The sequence below is a fragment of the Thamnophis elegans genome, chromosome 4, assembly GCF_009769535.1.
Source record: "Thamnophis elegans isolate rThaEle1 chromosome 4, rThaEle1.pri, whole genome shotgun sequence".
NCBI lineage: Eukaryota > Metazoa > Chordata > Lepidosauria > Squamata > Colubridae > Thamnophis > Thamnophis elegans.
Window position 1 is genome coordinate 19427726 of NC_045544.1, and position 16525 is coordinate 19444250.

At 36.6% G+C, this 16525-nt stretch overlaps 1 protein-coding gene across 1 annotated transcript in view; it reads left to right on the forward strand.

The window, feature by feature from the left end:
• The window catches only part of ZNF292 (zinc finger protein 292), a 31613-nt gene extending 20106 nt beyond the window's left edge, over positions 1–11507 (forward strand). The window contains exons 7-8 of the mRNA XM_032215788.1: positions 1556–1697; positions 3451–11507. Coding sequence (XP_032071679.1) covers positions 1556–1697; positions 3451–10563 — 7255 coding nt within the window. The 3' untranslated portion in view covers positions 10564–11507. The remainder of the gene's footprint in view (positions 1–1555; positions 1698–3450) is intronic.
• The last annotated feature ends 5018 nt before the right edge of the window (positions 11508–16525 follow it).

A 16525-nucleotide genomic window follows, 5' to 3' on the forward strand; every position in this document is an offset into this window, starting at 1 on the left:
TATTCCTTTATTACCAACAAGTGGAACCCTCTACCAGGAAAGGAGTGAAACTACTAAAGAAAAGAGGAATGCCTCCAATCCTCAATCCCTTTAGAAGGTCCAGAAGAATACCATTGTCAGCACTAGTGGAGGTGGTTTGGAGATGCAAAGTGACCAGGACAGGTATTCTACCCCTGTCCAGATCTTTAATGAAGATCATCCACCAAGAATGTATCTGCCCCATGCCTGATTATTAAGATCCAGGTAATAAATTTAGTCTAAGTCACTTTGTAATTGACCCTGAGTAATTGTCTCAATAACCTCTGTGAAAAAGAGAAGGTTGGAAATCAAGCAACAGTCTTCTAATGTTTTCAGATCCAAGGAGGGCCTGTTGAGAAAGAACATACCAGTATACCTTTAAGGGCTGCTGGCCTTGCCCCCTCCCTAGTGAGGAATTCACAGCCTCCCAGATCTTAGAAACTATCGTTCCCGCCAGCTGCCTGAAGGACAGGTAATTAGATAATTGAAGGGGCAATGTGCCTACTTTTTAGAAAATTACATGCCAGAAAGAATCCTAGGTAATGGCACAGGCCAATGCCCCAGTAGTTACAAAGACCCCACCCAAGTGAATGCAAGCTAAATATCCTAATTAATTACAAGGGCTCATTGGTAACTCTGCTGATGAGCTCTTAATGCTAAAGAGAGTTAATCATCTGCAAAAGGGCTGCTGATTCACAACTTACCAACTTTATTGTTGGAATAGGCCAGAACTGGGTATGTACCTGTGTTCAGTCAGATTCCCTCTTTGTTGCTGTCCATTTGTACTTCAAGCAGCATTTCTATTGCTTCATCTTCCAGAGGTCTTCTGAAAATAAAGGAGCCCTTGGGATTGGCTAATAGAGATAGGCCATTTGGAGGGTAATTTTATCAACAACCTAAGTGCTGCCTCTTACTTGTTACAGGCCAGATTCTCAACCAATTTGCCTGATAGAGTGTCAGAAAAATCACCACATACTGCTGAAAACCAGGCAGTGGTATAAAGGACGCTGGTGAATCATGTTCAGTCACGCATATGAAATGGGTGGCAGTCAGTTGCATTTGGATCAGAAAGTGATTTGACAGTGGCAGAGAAATGATGACAGTACTCTTCATATTCAGCTTATATAATAAAATGTTTTGAGGTAGCGACAAGGTCTGACTTAATTGCCTATATACGTTGGAGCGAAGATTATCTTGAACAAGTCTCTTGTTACTATGGAGATCCTAAATTGGACTTTATTAGATATGGCCCAACTGCAGGGAGGTTAAAGTCCCCTAATACAATACATGGATGGCTCCACTACCAAGCTGGTGACCAGACAAAGGATTCCATAGACATTGGATATTCTGTGTGTTGGATGTGATTTTAAAGAACAAATTTATTTTTCTGAAAAGTGGCATTTAATGGTAATAAATAATAGCATGTAATAGCACTGTGGCATTCCTCTGGTACCCCTGTCTTCCCAGCAATTGAAAATTAGTTCTGTGTTATTTCAGTATTAATATAGTTAATTTTTTGATAAAATTCTATTTTCAGGGAACTGACTCTTTTCTGGAGTAAACTACAGCAAAGGGTAGAACCTTCTACACAAATATATTTGGAGAGATGCCGTCAATTATCTGTGTTAACAAAGACTGTGTATCACATTTTCTTCCTGATTAAAATAATAAATTCTGAGGTAAATATGTGTAAGATAATTATTTTTATCACAGTGTGAAATTAAAATAAAACCTGCCAATTGAAATCACATTGAATGTTAAGATCCAAAGTGAAGTTAGATAAGAAGGTCTTATCAGATAGGAAGATGTTAGTTTTTTTTTTAATGTGTTACGGTCTGTTAAGATAAAATTCTTAAAATAAATTATTTTAGCAATTAGATGGAAGATATACCTAGGGACATTTGGACAACTTCAGATATATCTTTTGTTGAAATAGCAAATTTGATCATTGTCTTCTGTGTGGCTGCTTTATTACTTTTTCCTTTCACAATCCATAGATTCCAATATTTATTTGGTGAAAAATGTACTTGTCAACTTTTTACAGGAAGTAAACTCCATGGACTCTGAGATGGAATGTCAGTGTTATGCCTCATATTTTTTACTTAAACCAATGCTGCCCAAACCTTTTCTGTCATTATTCAAACTATTTATCAAAAAGTCTTATCAAACTGGTCATGAATAGTTTCCATTATAACTCTGAACAGTCGCTGAATGAATGGTCTTAATTGAGGACCATAATAATTGATACCATAATTAATAATAAATAATAATAAAAATGATAATTGATACCAGGAACGCAATGGCTCAGTGGCTAAGACACTGAGCTTGTCGATCAGAAAGGTTGGCAGTTCAGTGATTCGAATCCCTAGTGCCGCAAAATGGAGTGAGCTCCCATTATTTGTCCCAGCTTCTACCAACCTAGCAGTTCGAAAGCACATAAAAATTAAAGTGGAAAGATAAGAACCACCTTTGGTGGGAAGGTAACAGCATTCATTGCGCCTTTGGCATTTAATCATACCAGCCACATGACCACGGAGACATTTTCGAACAGCGCTGGCTCTTCGACTTTGAAATGGAGATGAGCACTGTTCCCTAGAGTTGGGAACGACTAGCACATATGTGCAAGGGGAACCTTTACCTTACATATCTGTGATATAAAAACAATACCATTAAATGATCTTTCAATGATCAATTATCTATTGGTAATTTCAATCATTTTATCTTAGTAGGAATAATTTGGGAGATTTTCAAATCTATTTTAGTACAAATGGTAATCTTTAAGTCAATTTAAATATTGTGATGGATAATGGACCTAAAGAAAATCCATTTTTACTCAAATTTAGATAATTTACCCAAGTTTGGGAAGCACTGACTTAAATTAAATGTTGTATTCCCATTCCATTGGGCATATTTCAGTAGCAATCTTCTGTTGCATAAATATAGTTCTCCTTGCATTTCTCCAAAAACTATTTATCTATTTGTTTATGTGTATCCTGCCTTTATTATTTTTACAAATAACTCAAGGCAGCAAACATATCTAACATACCTTCTTCCTCCTATTTTCCCCATAACAACAACCCTGTGAGATGAATAGGTTTTCAAGAGTGGAATTTGCCTTAATCAATTATTACTGACTACTGACTCAATCTGACATTTCCTCGTAATGATGCATTGCATAATTCAGCAAGCCAAAGACCTTGCTGAAATCCATATTTCTAATAACAAAGTTAATAGTTTACATAAAAATTAAGGGTATTTCTTAGAATGAGTATGACTCCCAAATAAATGAAAATCTGAAAATAGCATTTGCCCCTTTGAAGTAATTAACACTGGGAATTCCTAATCTTATAGTTAATCAAAATCTAAGCATGCATGTTATATATTTAGGAACTGGCATTATATTTACAACATAATCTGTTTTTTGCTCAACAGATTGATGCTGCTGGTCTTGCAACTTGTATTGAACTTTGTGTGAAAGCATTACGCTTGGAGGCTAGTGAGAATACAGAAGTCAAAATTTCCATTTGCAAGACAATATCTTGCTTATTGCCTGATGATTTAGAAGTTAAACGTGCTTGCCAACTAAGTGAATTTCTTCTTGAACCTACTGTGGATGCATATTATGCCGTAGAAATGTTGTATAATCAGCCTGACCAGAAATATGATGAAGAAAATCTTCCAATTCCAAATTCATTACGCTGTGAGCTTTTACTTGTATTAAAAACTCAGTGGCCTTTTGATCCAGAATTTTGGGACTGGAAAATGCTAAAACGTCAGTGTCTAGCATTGATGGGAGAAGAGGCATCAATTGTATCTTCAATAGATGAACTGAACGACAGTGAAATGCATGAAAAGGTAGAGGACTGTCAAGATGAGAACAAAGACACTTCAGCAAATGGACTTTCTGAATGTTTTGATGAAGCTACAAACTTGCTCAGAGGCATTAGAGATAAGAAACAGAAAAACAGAGAAATTAAAAAATTAAGGGAGAGGGGATTCATATCTGCTAGGTTCCGGAACTGGCAAGCATACATGCAATATTGTGTACTGTGTGATAAGGAATTTCTTGGACATAGAATAGTGAGGCATGCACAGAAACACTACAAGGATGGGATTTATAGTTGTCCAATATGCGCACAAAATTTTCATTCTAAAGAAACCTTTGTTCCTCATGTAACACTACATGTTAAGAAATCCAGTAAGGAAAGACTTGCTGCAATGAAACCACTGAGAAAATTAGGAAGGCCACCCAAAACAGCAACTACTGGTATAAACAAAAAGAACAATACCTTAGTAAAGCAAGAACAACGGCACATAAAAAAGAACAGTCTTTATGCGGCAGACTTCATTGTTTTTAATGACAACGATGGTTCAGATGATGAAAATTATGACAAAGACAAACCTTACATTCCAGAAGCAATTCCAGCTCCAAAGCCATTGCCTGTCAATGAGTTTACTTGCCCTGTTACCTTGTGTAAAAAAGGCTTTAAATACTTCAAGAATTTGATTGCCCATGTAAAAAGTCACAAAGAAAATGAAGAGGCTAAACGCTTTCTTGAAATGCAGAGCAAAAAAGTAATTTGCCAGTACTGTAGACGGCATTTTGTAAGTGTTACCCATCTTAATGATCATTTACAAATGCACTGTGGTATCAAACCTTATATTTGTATACAGATTAAGTGTAAGGCTAGCTTTAACAGTTATGCTGAACTTTTGAGTCACAGAAAAGAACACCCAGTCTTTAGGGCAAGATGCATGTTTCCCAAATGTGGGAGAGTATTTTCAGAAGCATATTTGCTTTACGACCATGAAGCTCAGCACTATAATACTTTCACCTGCAAACTTGCAGGTTGTGGGAAAGTTTATCACTCACAGAATGAATTAGAGAAGCATATTGAAGATCACACTAAATCTGAAAAAATATTACATGGTGATGGTGATGGTAACTGTTCTCAAAGTCTAGAAAATAATGAAAATACTGAAGAAGTCCATCCAGAAGAGACGCTGGTGCTACCACCTGACAGTAATGTGAATAACTGTGCCAAAGTAGAAAATTACGTCACAGATGAGATCCATGATGAATTACTTGAATCTGAAAGTACAAAACTATCAACCAATGTACTGGAGCAGCCTAATTCAATCTCCGTTCATAGTACTGAACAACATTTGACTACTGCAGCAAGGACAGAATCATTAGGCCCAGCCAGCAATGTTTTGATACCTCTTCTAGGCCAAAAAATTCGAGAGAACATGGCAAAAAAAGGAAAACTACCTGCTGTAAATTCTGCCATAGATGTTGGTGCATCTGTCATCCATCCATTTTGCTCAACAGTTGAAGATACTTGCCGTGACCTCTCTGTTTTCCATGAAGGGAAGGAGGATGGTTGTGTTGGTGAGTCTCAAACCATTTCCATGAACTCAGCCAAGCTTGAATCTGATGCTCTTGCAACAAAAAGTCAAGAAAAAGAGAGTAGCCATATGTCCTTCAGCACGCAAAATCAGTTAGAGTGTCAGAATTTGTTTTCTCCAAAGCCTCAGCTTGAAGAGAATGTTAGGCCAGATGTTAATCTCTATAATCAGCCTCTGAAGAATTTAGAAGTTCCACTTGCTTCTACCCAGAACATTGCAGGCACTACCTTTTTACCCATTGTGCCATTGGCAGCTCCAGTTCAGAAGTTTACTTGCCAGGTTGAAGGATGTACACGAATCTACAATTCTTCTCAGAGCATTGGAAAGCATATGAAGACAGCACATCCTGATCAATATGCTGAGTTTAAAATACAGTGGAAGAATAAGAAGAGTAAAAAAATAAGTTTGCAAAACCTGCCAAATGATAACAAACCAGTTTATTTTTTACCATCGCAAGTATCTATTCCTGCTAGTGATGCTTTTCCTCAACAAACCAAACCCACCTTAAATCCTACTTGTACAAGTCAGCTGCAGCAACTGTCAAATGTCCTTTTTCCAACACGCTTGGAAAATACAACCAATTCATTACCAATAGTGGAAAATGTTGGTGTCTCTTCTCATATTAAAAATGAATCAGAAAACGCTTTAAGCTCTCAATTGGCAAGTATGTCCAGTGCAACTTTACCTTCACAGATGGATGATTTAGAAAAGCCAGTTATGCCTCTGAATATCGACAGTGGTTCTGATCCTTTTCTTCCTTTACCAGCAGAAAATGGGCTCATTTCTCTTTTTCCTTCCCCAGCTCACAATAGTCCGAGTTCTGTCTTCTCACAAATGGAGAATGCCAATCATTTTTCCTCCCAACTAGAAGGAAATACAAATTCTTTTTCAAAAGAAGAAAGTGTTGACATACTCTTTCCTTCACAAATAAATAACGAAAGTAACTTCGGTGAAACCACTCCACAGCCTCCTATATCAGAAAAAACTAAAAGGGATCGTAGGCGAGGTACAGATGGAAAAGAAAAAAAGCCAAAGCATAATAAGCGGGCAAAATGGCCAGCAATTATCAGGGATGGTAAATTTATTTGTAGTAGATGTTACAGGGTTTTTTCTAATCCTAGATCTCTTGGTGGTCATCTGTCTAAACGATCCTATTGCAAACCTTTGGATGAATCTGAAATTTCCCCTGAAGTTCTACAGCTTAATGGACAATCTTCCCTACTTGCAAGTATGATTCTTTCTTCAAATGCTTTAAGCTTGCAACAGCAACAGGAGTCAACTTACAATCCAGATCCGTGTTTTAAGGAACCATCATTTCTACAGCTGCTTGCTAATGAAAATCGCCCAACTGCCATTTTGCAGAATTTGTTTCCACGGACAAATATGACAAGTTTTAATCCAAATGAAAATGAGGAAGGAAATGAAATTATCAAACAAGCTTTGGAAACTGCAGGAATTCCAAGCACTTTTGATTCTGCAGATACATTATCACATATAATTACCACCAACTGTGTTACTGGTACCACACAAATAAATGCAACAGTTTTACCAAATCCAGGCATATCACCTTCATTACCAACAAGTTGCAACCCATCTACCTTGCTCACAGACCAAAACAGAACACTTAACACCAAAATTTCATCAGAAGAATGCAACAGTTTACCTGTGTTTTCAGATGATTTAATACTTAAGACTATTGAAAATGGCTTGTGCCCCCATCTGGTTCCTAATTCGGCTGCCACAATGCATAATTTGGGAAACAATCTTCCACGTGTTTCAGTCATAAGTAGCATCAAAAATTCAGAAGTATGTAGTTTGACTAAAAAAGAGAATAGTGGTTCAAAGAAAAAGAAGAAAACACCTGTCCCATTGGTTGTACCTCACATTTCACAGAAGTTGGTAGTTAATGATTTAGCAGGTCTTATCACTAGAAATGTTGAAGAGAATATGCAAGCAACAACAGAAAATTTTCAGTCAAATATAATAGCAAATAGTGAAACTCAAGGATTAGTGGAAAATTTTACAAAGAAATTAAGTGATGTTAACGGTGGATTAACAGGAGATATCAAAGAAAACTTAAAATCAGGTGAAGAAAATCATGTAGAAATTGTTCCCTTGCCATTGAAAAATGAAAATGGTGATTCTCAGGTTACTCTAGAATGTTGCATTCCAGAGAAGTCCAGTTTTGAGGTTTCAAATGATAACATTGTTCAGAATTTTGAGAAAACTCTTGAAATAATTAAAACAGCTATGAATTCTCAGAAGATAGAAGTTAAAAGTGAAAATCAAGAGATATCCATTGAAGCAATAAGGAGCCCACAAAATAATACTGCTCAATGTGTTTCTGAAAACCCTGCACAACCCCCTAAACCTAATTCTACTCAATGTATAGCACATACACAGACTATCACCCTTGCTAAAAGTCATGAGCCTGAAGCCTCTCATAAAGATGATATTCAACTTATGGAAATTTTAGAAGGCTTGAGAAAGCTGAATTTAGAAAGTGAAACATCAAATCAAGTACTAGATAATATAACTCATTGTCTTCCAACAGATACATTAATGCCACAAGTCCTTATTCCTGGTGTGACACCTGAGACCACATCTCTTGTCCAGACAGCTTCAGAAACACATCCAATGTTTGTTGAAAAAGTTCATAAGCCATTTACGTGCCAGGCTCCAGGTTGTAATTATAGTGCCATGACAAAGGATGCATTATTTAAACACTATAGCAAAATACATCAGTACACTGCAGAAATGATTCTTGAAATTAAGAAACACCAGTTAAAGTACGCTCCATTTAAATGTGTGGTTGCTAACTGTCCCAAAACATTTACAAGAAATTCTAACCTCCGGGCGCACTGCCAGCTGGTACATCATTTTACAACAGAGGAAATGGTAAAATTAAAGCTAAAAAGGCCTTACGGACGACGATCCCAAAGCAAAACCCTAAATGTGTTATCAAGACCTAATGAAGTAAGAAACATGCCGTTAATAGAAAGTAAACGAGAGTCGCACTTGACTAAGGAGCTTGATCTAAAGGAAGAACCAGTCATGGAATCTATGAAAGTTCCAGAAAGATTGATACCAGAAGCAGCAATACCAGAAAATACTTCTGATAAATCTTTAAAATTAGAAAAACCCTCCCAAATAGTTCCCGTTTCTCTGGAAATTCATAATATATCCATACTTAATAATAATCAAGTGCAGCCCAAATTGCGTAAGATCAGAAGGCATAGGAAAGAAGAAGAAAAAAAGAACAAAAAGCCAATTCCCAAGCCTTTGGAATTGCCCACTAGTTACAATCCTTATAGGCCTTACAAGTGTGTGCATCAAGGTTGTTTTGCAGCTTTTACAATACAACAGAATTTGATTCTGCACTATCAAGCTGTACATAAATCTGACCTACCATTATTCTCTTTGGAGGCAGAAGAAGAAAGTGAACCAAGTAAAGAAGAAGAGGCTGGTAAGGAAGAAGAGAGTGATGCAATTGAAACTGTGAAAGAATTCAGATGTGAAGTAAGAAATTGCTCTAGGATATTTCAAGAAGTTACTAGTCTTATTCAGCACTATATGAAACTTCATGAGATGACTCCTGAAGAAATTGGTAGTATGAAGTCATGCTTGGATGTTGGAAGATTCCTCTGTGATCAATCTGAATGTAAATCATCGTTTACAACATATGTTAATTATATTACTCACCTTGAGGCAGATCATGACATAAAAATAAAGCAGAGCAGAACAGAAGATTGCATGTACAAATGTGATTGTGAAGGTTGCGATCGTATTTATGCAACAAGATCTAATCTTCTAAGGCACATTTTTAATAAACATAATGATAGGCATAAAGATCATTTAATAAGACCTAGGCGATTCCTAACGCCAGGTCAGGAAAATATATCATTTAAAGCTAATCAGGAGAAAGTCATGAAAATTAAATACAAAGGATTAAAATACAGGACAGGAAGAAATGGAAACAGAATATCATTTAGAGCCAAGCGAAGAAAAGCAATAAGTGTAGAAGACAGAAACTTCCAACTAGGGCAAAATGATGAAAATCAAACATATTCTTTAAAATGTGGAAAGTATATTTTTTCAGTAAAGACAAAAGATGATGCTTTATCTGAATGCAGTAACAAATTTATCGTACAATATCCATGTATGATAAAAGGTTGTTCATCAGTTGTTACAAGTGAAAATAATGTAATCCGGCACTATAAATGTCATAAATTATCTAAAGCATTTACTTTACAACATCGGGACATCCTAATTTTCTCAAATAAGCATGCAAAACCTTCAGGAAAAGAGGTTTCCTCGCAAAACGAAGCAACTGAGGACAAGGTTTGTGATGTAAAAGAAGTGCAGCCACCCTTGCCAGACACTTGTGAGGACTTGAGACTGTCTCCACTGGTGATGCCAAAAGAACCGGAAAAGACTGAGAAGGATGAAGTGGATGAGCTTGCAGAACTGTTTATTACCAAACTTATTAATGAGGATCTAGCAAGTTCAGAAAACCACGCGAAGGCCTCTTCTGGTGTAAATAATGACTGTCAGGAAACTAGTTCCTCTCTTTCAGAAAAGCAAAGCATAAGCAGTAATTTTAAAAGAGTAAACAAAGAAAAAAATATATCCCAAAGTAAAAAGAGAAAAGTTGAAAAGCAGGAAGAAATCTTGGCTGTTGAATTAAGCAGTGTACATAGAGAACAAGAAAGTGCTGTTGCTATTCAAACTGTTGAAGAGCAGTCTTCGGCTTTTGATTGGAGTTCATTTAAACCCATGGGATTTGAAGTATCTTTCCTCAAGTTCCTTGAAGAATCTGCAGTGAAGCAGAAGAAAAACACAGAAAGGGGGGGTTACAATAATTGTGGAACCAGGAAACGTTCTCATTCTAACTCCAGAAAGTCTAATGAAAAGAACTCTGTTGTGAGAACACGATCCTGTTCAGAAAGTGAAACTCGTGTACAGTTTGCTAATCCATCACAATTTCAGTGTAGTGGTACTGTAAAAATAGTTTTAGATAAGACTCTTAAAGGTTGCACTGAGCGTGTATTGAAGCAGCTTCAGGAAATGAAACCTATTGTCAGTCTAATCAGACTTGATGGACATTGGGAAGCGAAACTAGAGGTTACAAAATAATCAGGTAATATGAGCGGGCTCCTTGTTCTGATCATTAATGTATATCTGTATCACATTTTTTTTTTAATTTTGAGTAGGAAGCCATTGAGCATGATGCTATTTCTTAAAGTGTTTTTTGTTTTTGTTTTTGTTTTTTTTGAAGTGATTTAACCTAGCAAGTTCATGACAATTGTCATGTAAATTTATTTTTTATCCCTATGGGACTTGGAACAGAATCATTGTTTCAGTTTTGTAAATAATTGAACAAAACCTCAATTTTTTATCAAAATTTGTCCTTTTCCATGACTGAAATATTTGTGTATTGTCTGTGGTATCTTTCGCCGGGTCACTGCTCATATATAACAGTACTTTTTATTTGTAGATACATTTTTGTATATATTTATTATTGTAAATCATTTGCTGCAAATGGCAGTCTGTAAGTCTGAAATATTAAATGACACATTTATATTCAGAATTTTAATTTGTAACTAAGCGATCCAGTTTTTAAAATGTTATTTTAAACTTAAATCTTTTTGAAGTAAAAACTACAATAGGTGAGTTTACCATATCCAATTTATTTTGCCTAAACTGTGTGTATAGGAGAAAAAGTTATCAGATCACATTTAAATGGTTAAAATACATACTGACACAGTTGTATTTGTAACTGCAAGTGTCCAATATTATTGGATAGTATTCATATGTAGCTAACTCAAAAAGTTTTCCTACAACTGCATATGCATTGCTTTTAATCAAGTCGAAAACTTCCACATCCATAAAATGATGGAAATGTAAAATTTAAATACTTTGCTGGCAATGAAAATTTAAACACCATTTGGTATTAAACAATCCATCGTGAATGTGCTAGAAAATTAGTAGTGTGGAGCAGTGTATATATATGAGGTGGTGATTTGTGAAGTAGCCCAGTATTGCCTTAAATAAAATCACATTTCATTTCTTGTTTTTTACATTTTATCTTACAAAAATCCTTTTCCTTTTGAAATTTTAATTGGTGTATAGAGTAACTTCTTTAGCACTGCTTTTTAGACAGTGCTTTCTAAAGAATGAATTTTGAAATTTACCACCTTAATATTTATTTGCAACATGTGTTCAAGGTAGTATTAAAACGTAAATGTGCTGTTCAAATAGTAGATCTTCAGAAGAGACAAGACAGTTTCTTTACTCCCAGTTGCAACTGGAACTAAATTTCTTCTTTCCTACTATATATCCATTGAGATATTTGTGGCTACTAATGTACTAGTTAATTACACGGATCTTGATGGTTAGGGGGTTTTTTTGTCTTCGAGTCAGTTCTAAATTCTGATTTCCTTGGCAAAATTTGCAGATATGGCTTGCCCTTTACTTTCTTCTTGGGACTGGTAGAGAGGGAATGGTCCAAAGTCACCCAGCTTGCCTCATGCCTAGGGCAGGACTGAAATTCAATGTCCTAGTTTATGATACAATAACTTTAACCGTTATTAAGAAGCTGGCACTCTGTACTCCTCCACAGCAGCAGTAAACATTCCGGTTCAGTCTCTTTCTGTTTTTTTGTATGAATATGAATATAATTAGTACAATTTTCTTTCATATAAAAATACATGTCCACTGCAAATAAGAAAAGTAATGTAATATCAAATGGGTATGAAAGCCTAAAGGAAGAAAAATGAGGCTATATTATCTTTCCAGGTTTTCATTTTTAAATATTTTAAACATTGTTTATTTGCGCAGTTGAATGTAAACACTAAATATTGGCAAACTGCTTTTCAAAATCTGCTGGTATTTCACTTCATTCTATAAACCAGCCACAGAATGCTATGTTGTTGTGAAGCCTTCCTTTTTATTGCTTCATGAGGATGCTTAACACTTGAATCCCTCTACAGCAGGGCTGTCAAACAATCATCCCACGCGCTGGATGCATCATGCGTTTGCCAAGACCAGTTTAGCAAAGGGGGAAAAGTCCTAATACATCAGCGCCTCCGCCATGACGACCTGAGTTTGACACCTCTGTTCTAAAGATTCGTATTTTGTGCATTCCCTACACACACACTTAATTACCAGCCTTTTCAGTTTGTGCATCATAGATGAGGATAGATAATGCCAAAGCTTGCTTTTGTGCCACAGGTGAATGCATATTGGTTTCCCTTTCAATAGTGGTGCAAATGTCAGATTTAGTGATTTTATAATACTTTTAAATATATATATATATACAGCTCTGTCTTGAACTATACATTCCTTTCAGCATTTTATTGCAGGCTTTCTGTCTAGTGTCTACAGCTATTCAATAAAAAGCCCTCTTAATGTTTAGCATGAAGGCTCTCATAGCATTTAGTAAGTTAACCAGGACTCTAGAAGGGAAACTAAACGGAAATAATAGGTAAATAATGCTGTATTGGCAATCAGTAGATGCCTCATCCTCTTGCACCTCAATACTTTACATCATCTAGGTCAATAACAAATGCCGTCACAAAACATTTCAAATATTAGTAGAGATGTTTTGAGGAGGATCTGGAGCTGTTTTCAGAATATTGTAAAAATCATTGTAGCATATAAATAATAGTCATCTAAGAATTTCCAGTAAAACTGGGTTGTTAACAGTCTGTCTTATCCAGAAAAAAATGTTTGCCTGTTTTCCAACACACACCAACATTCTTTAGAGAGGGAGACAAAACATATTTGAATCAGGATTGAGTGCTGAAATAGCTTATATGCAAACGTCCATTTAGCATTTGTGTGACAAATATCTCATCTGAATATTCACGAATACCATAGAAGAACTCTGAGAGAAATTATCTGAAATGTAGAAAGGCTCAACCTCTTGCTTAAATTTATTGTGCCCAAATTCTTAAGTCTATAGTACATAGAAAGCAATCAGAATTTATTTTCATGTATATATGAAAAATTATTTTTATATATATATTAAAAAATGGGGGTGTCGAGTGCTGGCTTTGTTGCTATAAGCGGATTGGTTGGCTGTGTTGTAACATCTTGATTAGTTGATGGAGTGCAGATCAACTAATGAAGATGTTACAACACAGCCAACCAATCCGCTTACAGCAACAAAGCCAGCACTCGACACCCCCCCCCACCAATATTTATAGAAAGACGGCACCTCCGATCAGAAGCCGAAGGCATCAGCCTAAAGATGATAGATAGATAGATAGATAGATAGATAGATAGATAGATAGATAGATAGATAGATAGATAGATAGATACACACACACACACTATAACACAAATATGTGGTGTTTTTATGTTACAGCAATAATTTACGTGTTTTAGTTTTCCTGGAATTTAATAGCAAAGAGGAATTAAGTGCAAAATCTGTAGCTTGAGAAATGGCAAAAAAAATCAAGTCTGTTTCTTTTATTGGCAACTCCTAAATAGGTCTAATGTTCCAATAATTAAAAGTGCATTAAGGTGAAGATTGAAAAAATGATTGTTGTTTTGGCTAAGCCTCTATTGGGAGAATTTTTTTAAAATTTCTGGACACCTATCAATGTAAAAATATACATGTAAAAAGAAGAGGCTGTGTTGTACAGTTTTGACCCTCCAAGTAGAGCAGGGGTGTCAAACTCGTGGCCTACATGCCGGATGCATCATGCGCTAGCCATGCACACGTCATTTTAGTGAAGGGGGGGGAGTCATGATGCATTACATGATGACAACGTGATGCTGTGAGTTTGACACCCCTGAAGTAGAGTCTACTCAGGTATAGCTCAGTACAGTTTTTCTGTTTTGGAAGGAACTGGCTCATCAGGGATTATTTGGGATGCTATCATATTGTAATTTTGGAAGAATTCAGAGTTCAACAAGAAGAGAGGGATCATGGAATAGCAGGGAAGGAAACTACTACAATTCCAAAGGTTTTTTACAACCTTTTTCCTAAGTTGATCAGGATAACAGTGGGTTAGGAAAAAGTAAATTGTTACAGTAACAAATTGGCATGTGGAGGGATCACTAATTTGAGATACATTGCTATTAGACTATTTTCAACAAAGTGAAGAGCACCATGGCTTTAAAAGATAAGGGGACTGAACAAAAATTAACAAAGTATAAAACGTGGCCCTTTTTCTAAATCTGCATGATTGTAGTTCCACTGAGTGCCTTACAAGGAGAAAGGATACTTTGTGTACCCTTTACTTTCCCAGCTTCTTCCTTTCCTCCATCTAGAGTTCCAGAGCTGTGTCTGTAGCAACATTGTTGTAATAATGATCACACAAGATGTGCAGAGTGGAGTAGCTATTGATTGAGAAAACCATACAAAACAATTCTTTTAGATCCATTAGAAAGATGTCGAAATCTGTAGCCTTTAATGGGAACCAATAAAAAAGCTTTTAAAAACCCCAGATTTTTAACTTCTCCAAAATGCCATATCAAGCTGCATTTGAGGCATTAAAAACTGGCACAAATTAAAGGCTGAAAAAACTACTTGGATTTAGTCTTAGGCCTGCAAACAGATAATGTGAGCATAAGTTTATTGAGGTGTAAGAGCTGCTGAGAATTACAGCCTTTTTGAAAGTAAGATAAAACCGGAGTGTACCCTAGTGATTGAGTTCAACAGAAACATATAGGAGAGGAGGATCCTTTGCCTTGCAAAGCAGTTTCAAATGGCTCTTTCACTTTGAAATTAAAACACATACCCCATTAAAGATTTACAACATTCTAATAACTTTCAAACCCAAAAAAATGACAGGACAGTAAACCTAGCAATAATGCTGTGCACTACTTAAATACTATGATGGAATGTAGAGTTGATCTGGGAAAGAATGAATGGATCATGAAGGGAGGAGAAATGGCAACTGATTTCTGAGAATGTGGAAAATGTGAAAACAAAAACAACTTGCCTTGATTTTTTTCCCCTTTTTGTATAGGGTTAAGTATTTAGCCATGAATGGACAAAGATGATGGGGGAAGTGCAATGGTCAATGATGCAGATTTATTGTGCTTAGCAAAGCCTAACCATGTGATAGTGAACCTATGGCATGTGGAGACATATGCCGGCATGTGAAGCATCAGCTCCAGTACGCATGCACGTGCCAGCCAGCTGATTTTTGGCCTTCCAGAGAGCCGGGGGGGGGAGGCCATTTTCGCCCTCCCCAGGCTCCAAGAAAGTCTCCAGAGTCTGGGGAGGGCAAAAAACGGGCCCAACAGGCCAACCGGAAGCTTAGAAATGATCCGTTTTTGGCTTCTGGGGGGCCTCCCCTGGCCCCCAAAGGATATATCAAGCTCAGTTTGGAGGTGAGCAGTGCAGCGCATGCATATGTGGGGGCGCGCTTTGCATTATGGCCGCTGCCGTGCACACTATCACACACATGCCCTAACATTTTTGTCACCCAACAACAGAGATTCACCATCAGTGGCCTAAACAATTCTCTTCAAGTTTAACTACTTTCACAGAAACTTGTGTGGCTGGGAGACCTAATTAGTTGATTAGATAATTATAGCTTCTATACCCATTCCAGGAGTCAAGCTTCTTAGATGCCATTTACCTGACCTCAGTTGCCACATAACAAAATTTTAAGGGGGGGGGGGGTGTCTTTGAGGAAGTAGTTTAGGAATACTTCTTTTAATACATGAGATTCGTGAGTTTGAGTTGTATCCAAGACTTCTGTGAACAGAATGATTATTCTGCTAGGTTTTAAAAAAAAATCTACAATCCTGCTCTCTCTCCAAAAATGGGGAATTGTGTGTTCCTTTAAATAATGGGTGTCAAACTTGCAGCATCACATTGCCATCACATGATGATTTGTGACTTTTTTTCCCTTTGCGGAGCTGGGGTGGGTGTGGCCTGCGTGTGATGCATCTGGGCTGTGGGCTGCCAGTTTGACACGCCTGCATTAAATAGTATCCTGCAGAATTGCAGTGAAGAGCAAGATTGAAAATTTAGGCTAATTCCATGTTATGCAGCCTCAAATGTTGAGAGTTCATTATTCAAATGAACTGCAAGGAAAGGAAGGAAGGAAGGAAGGAGTCAATTCATTAGCTA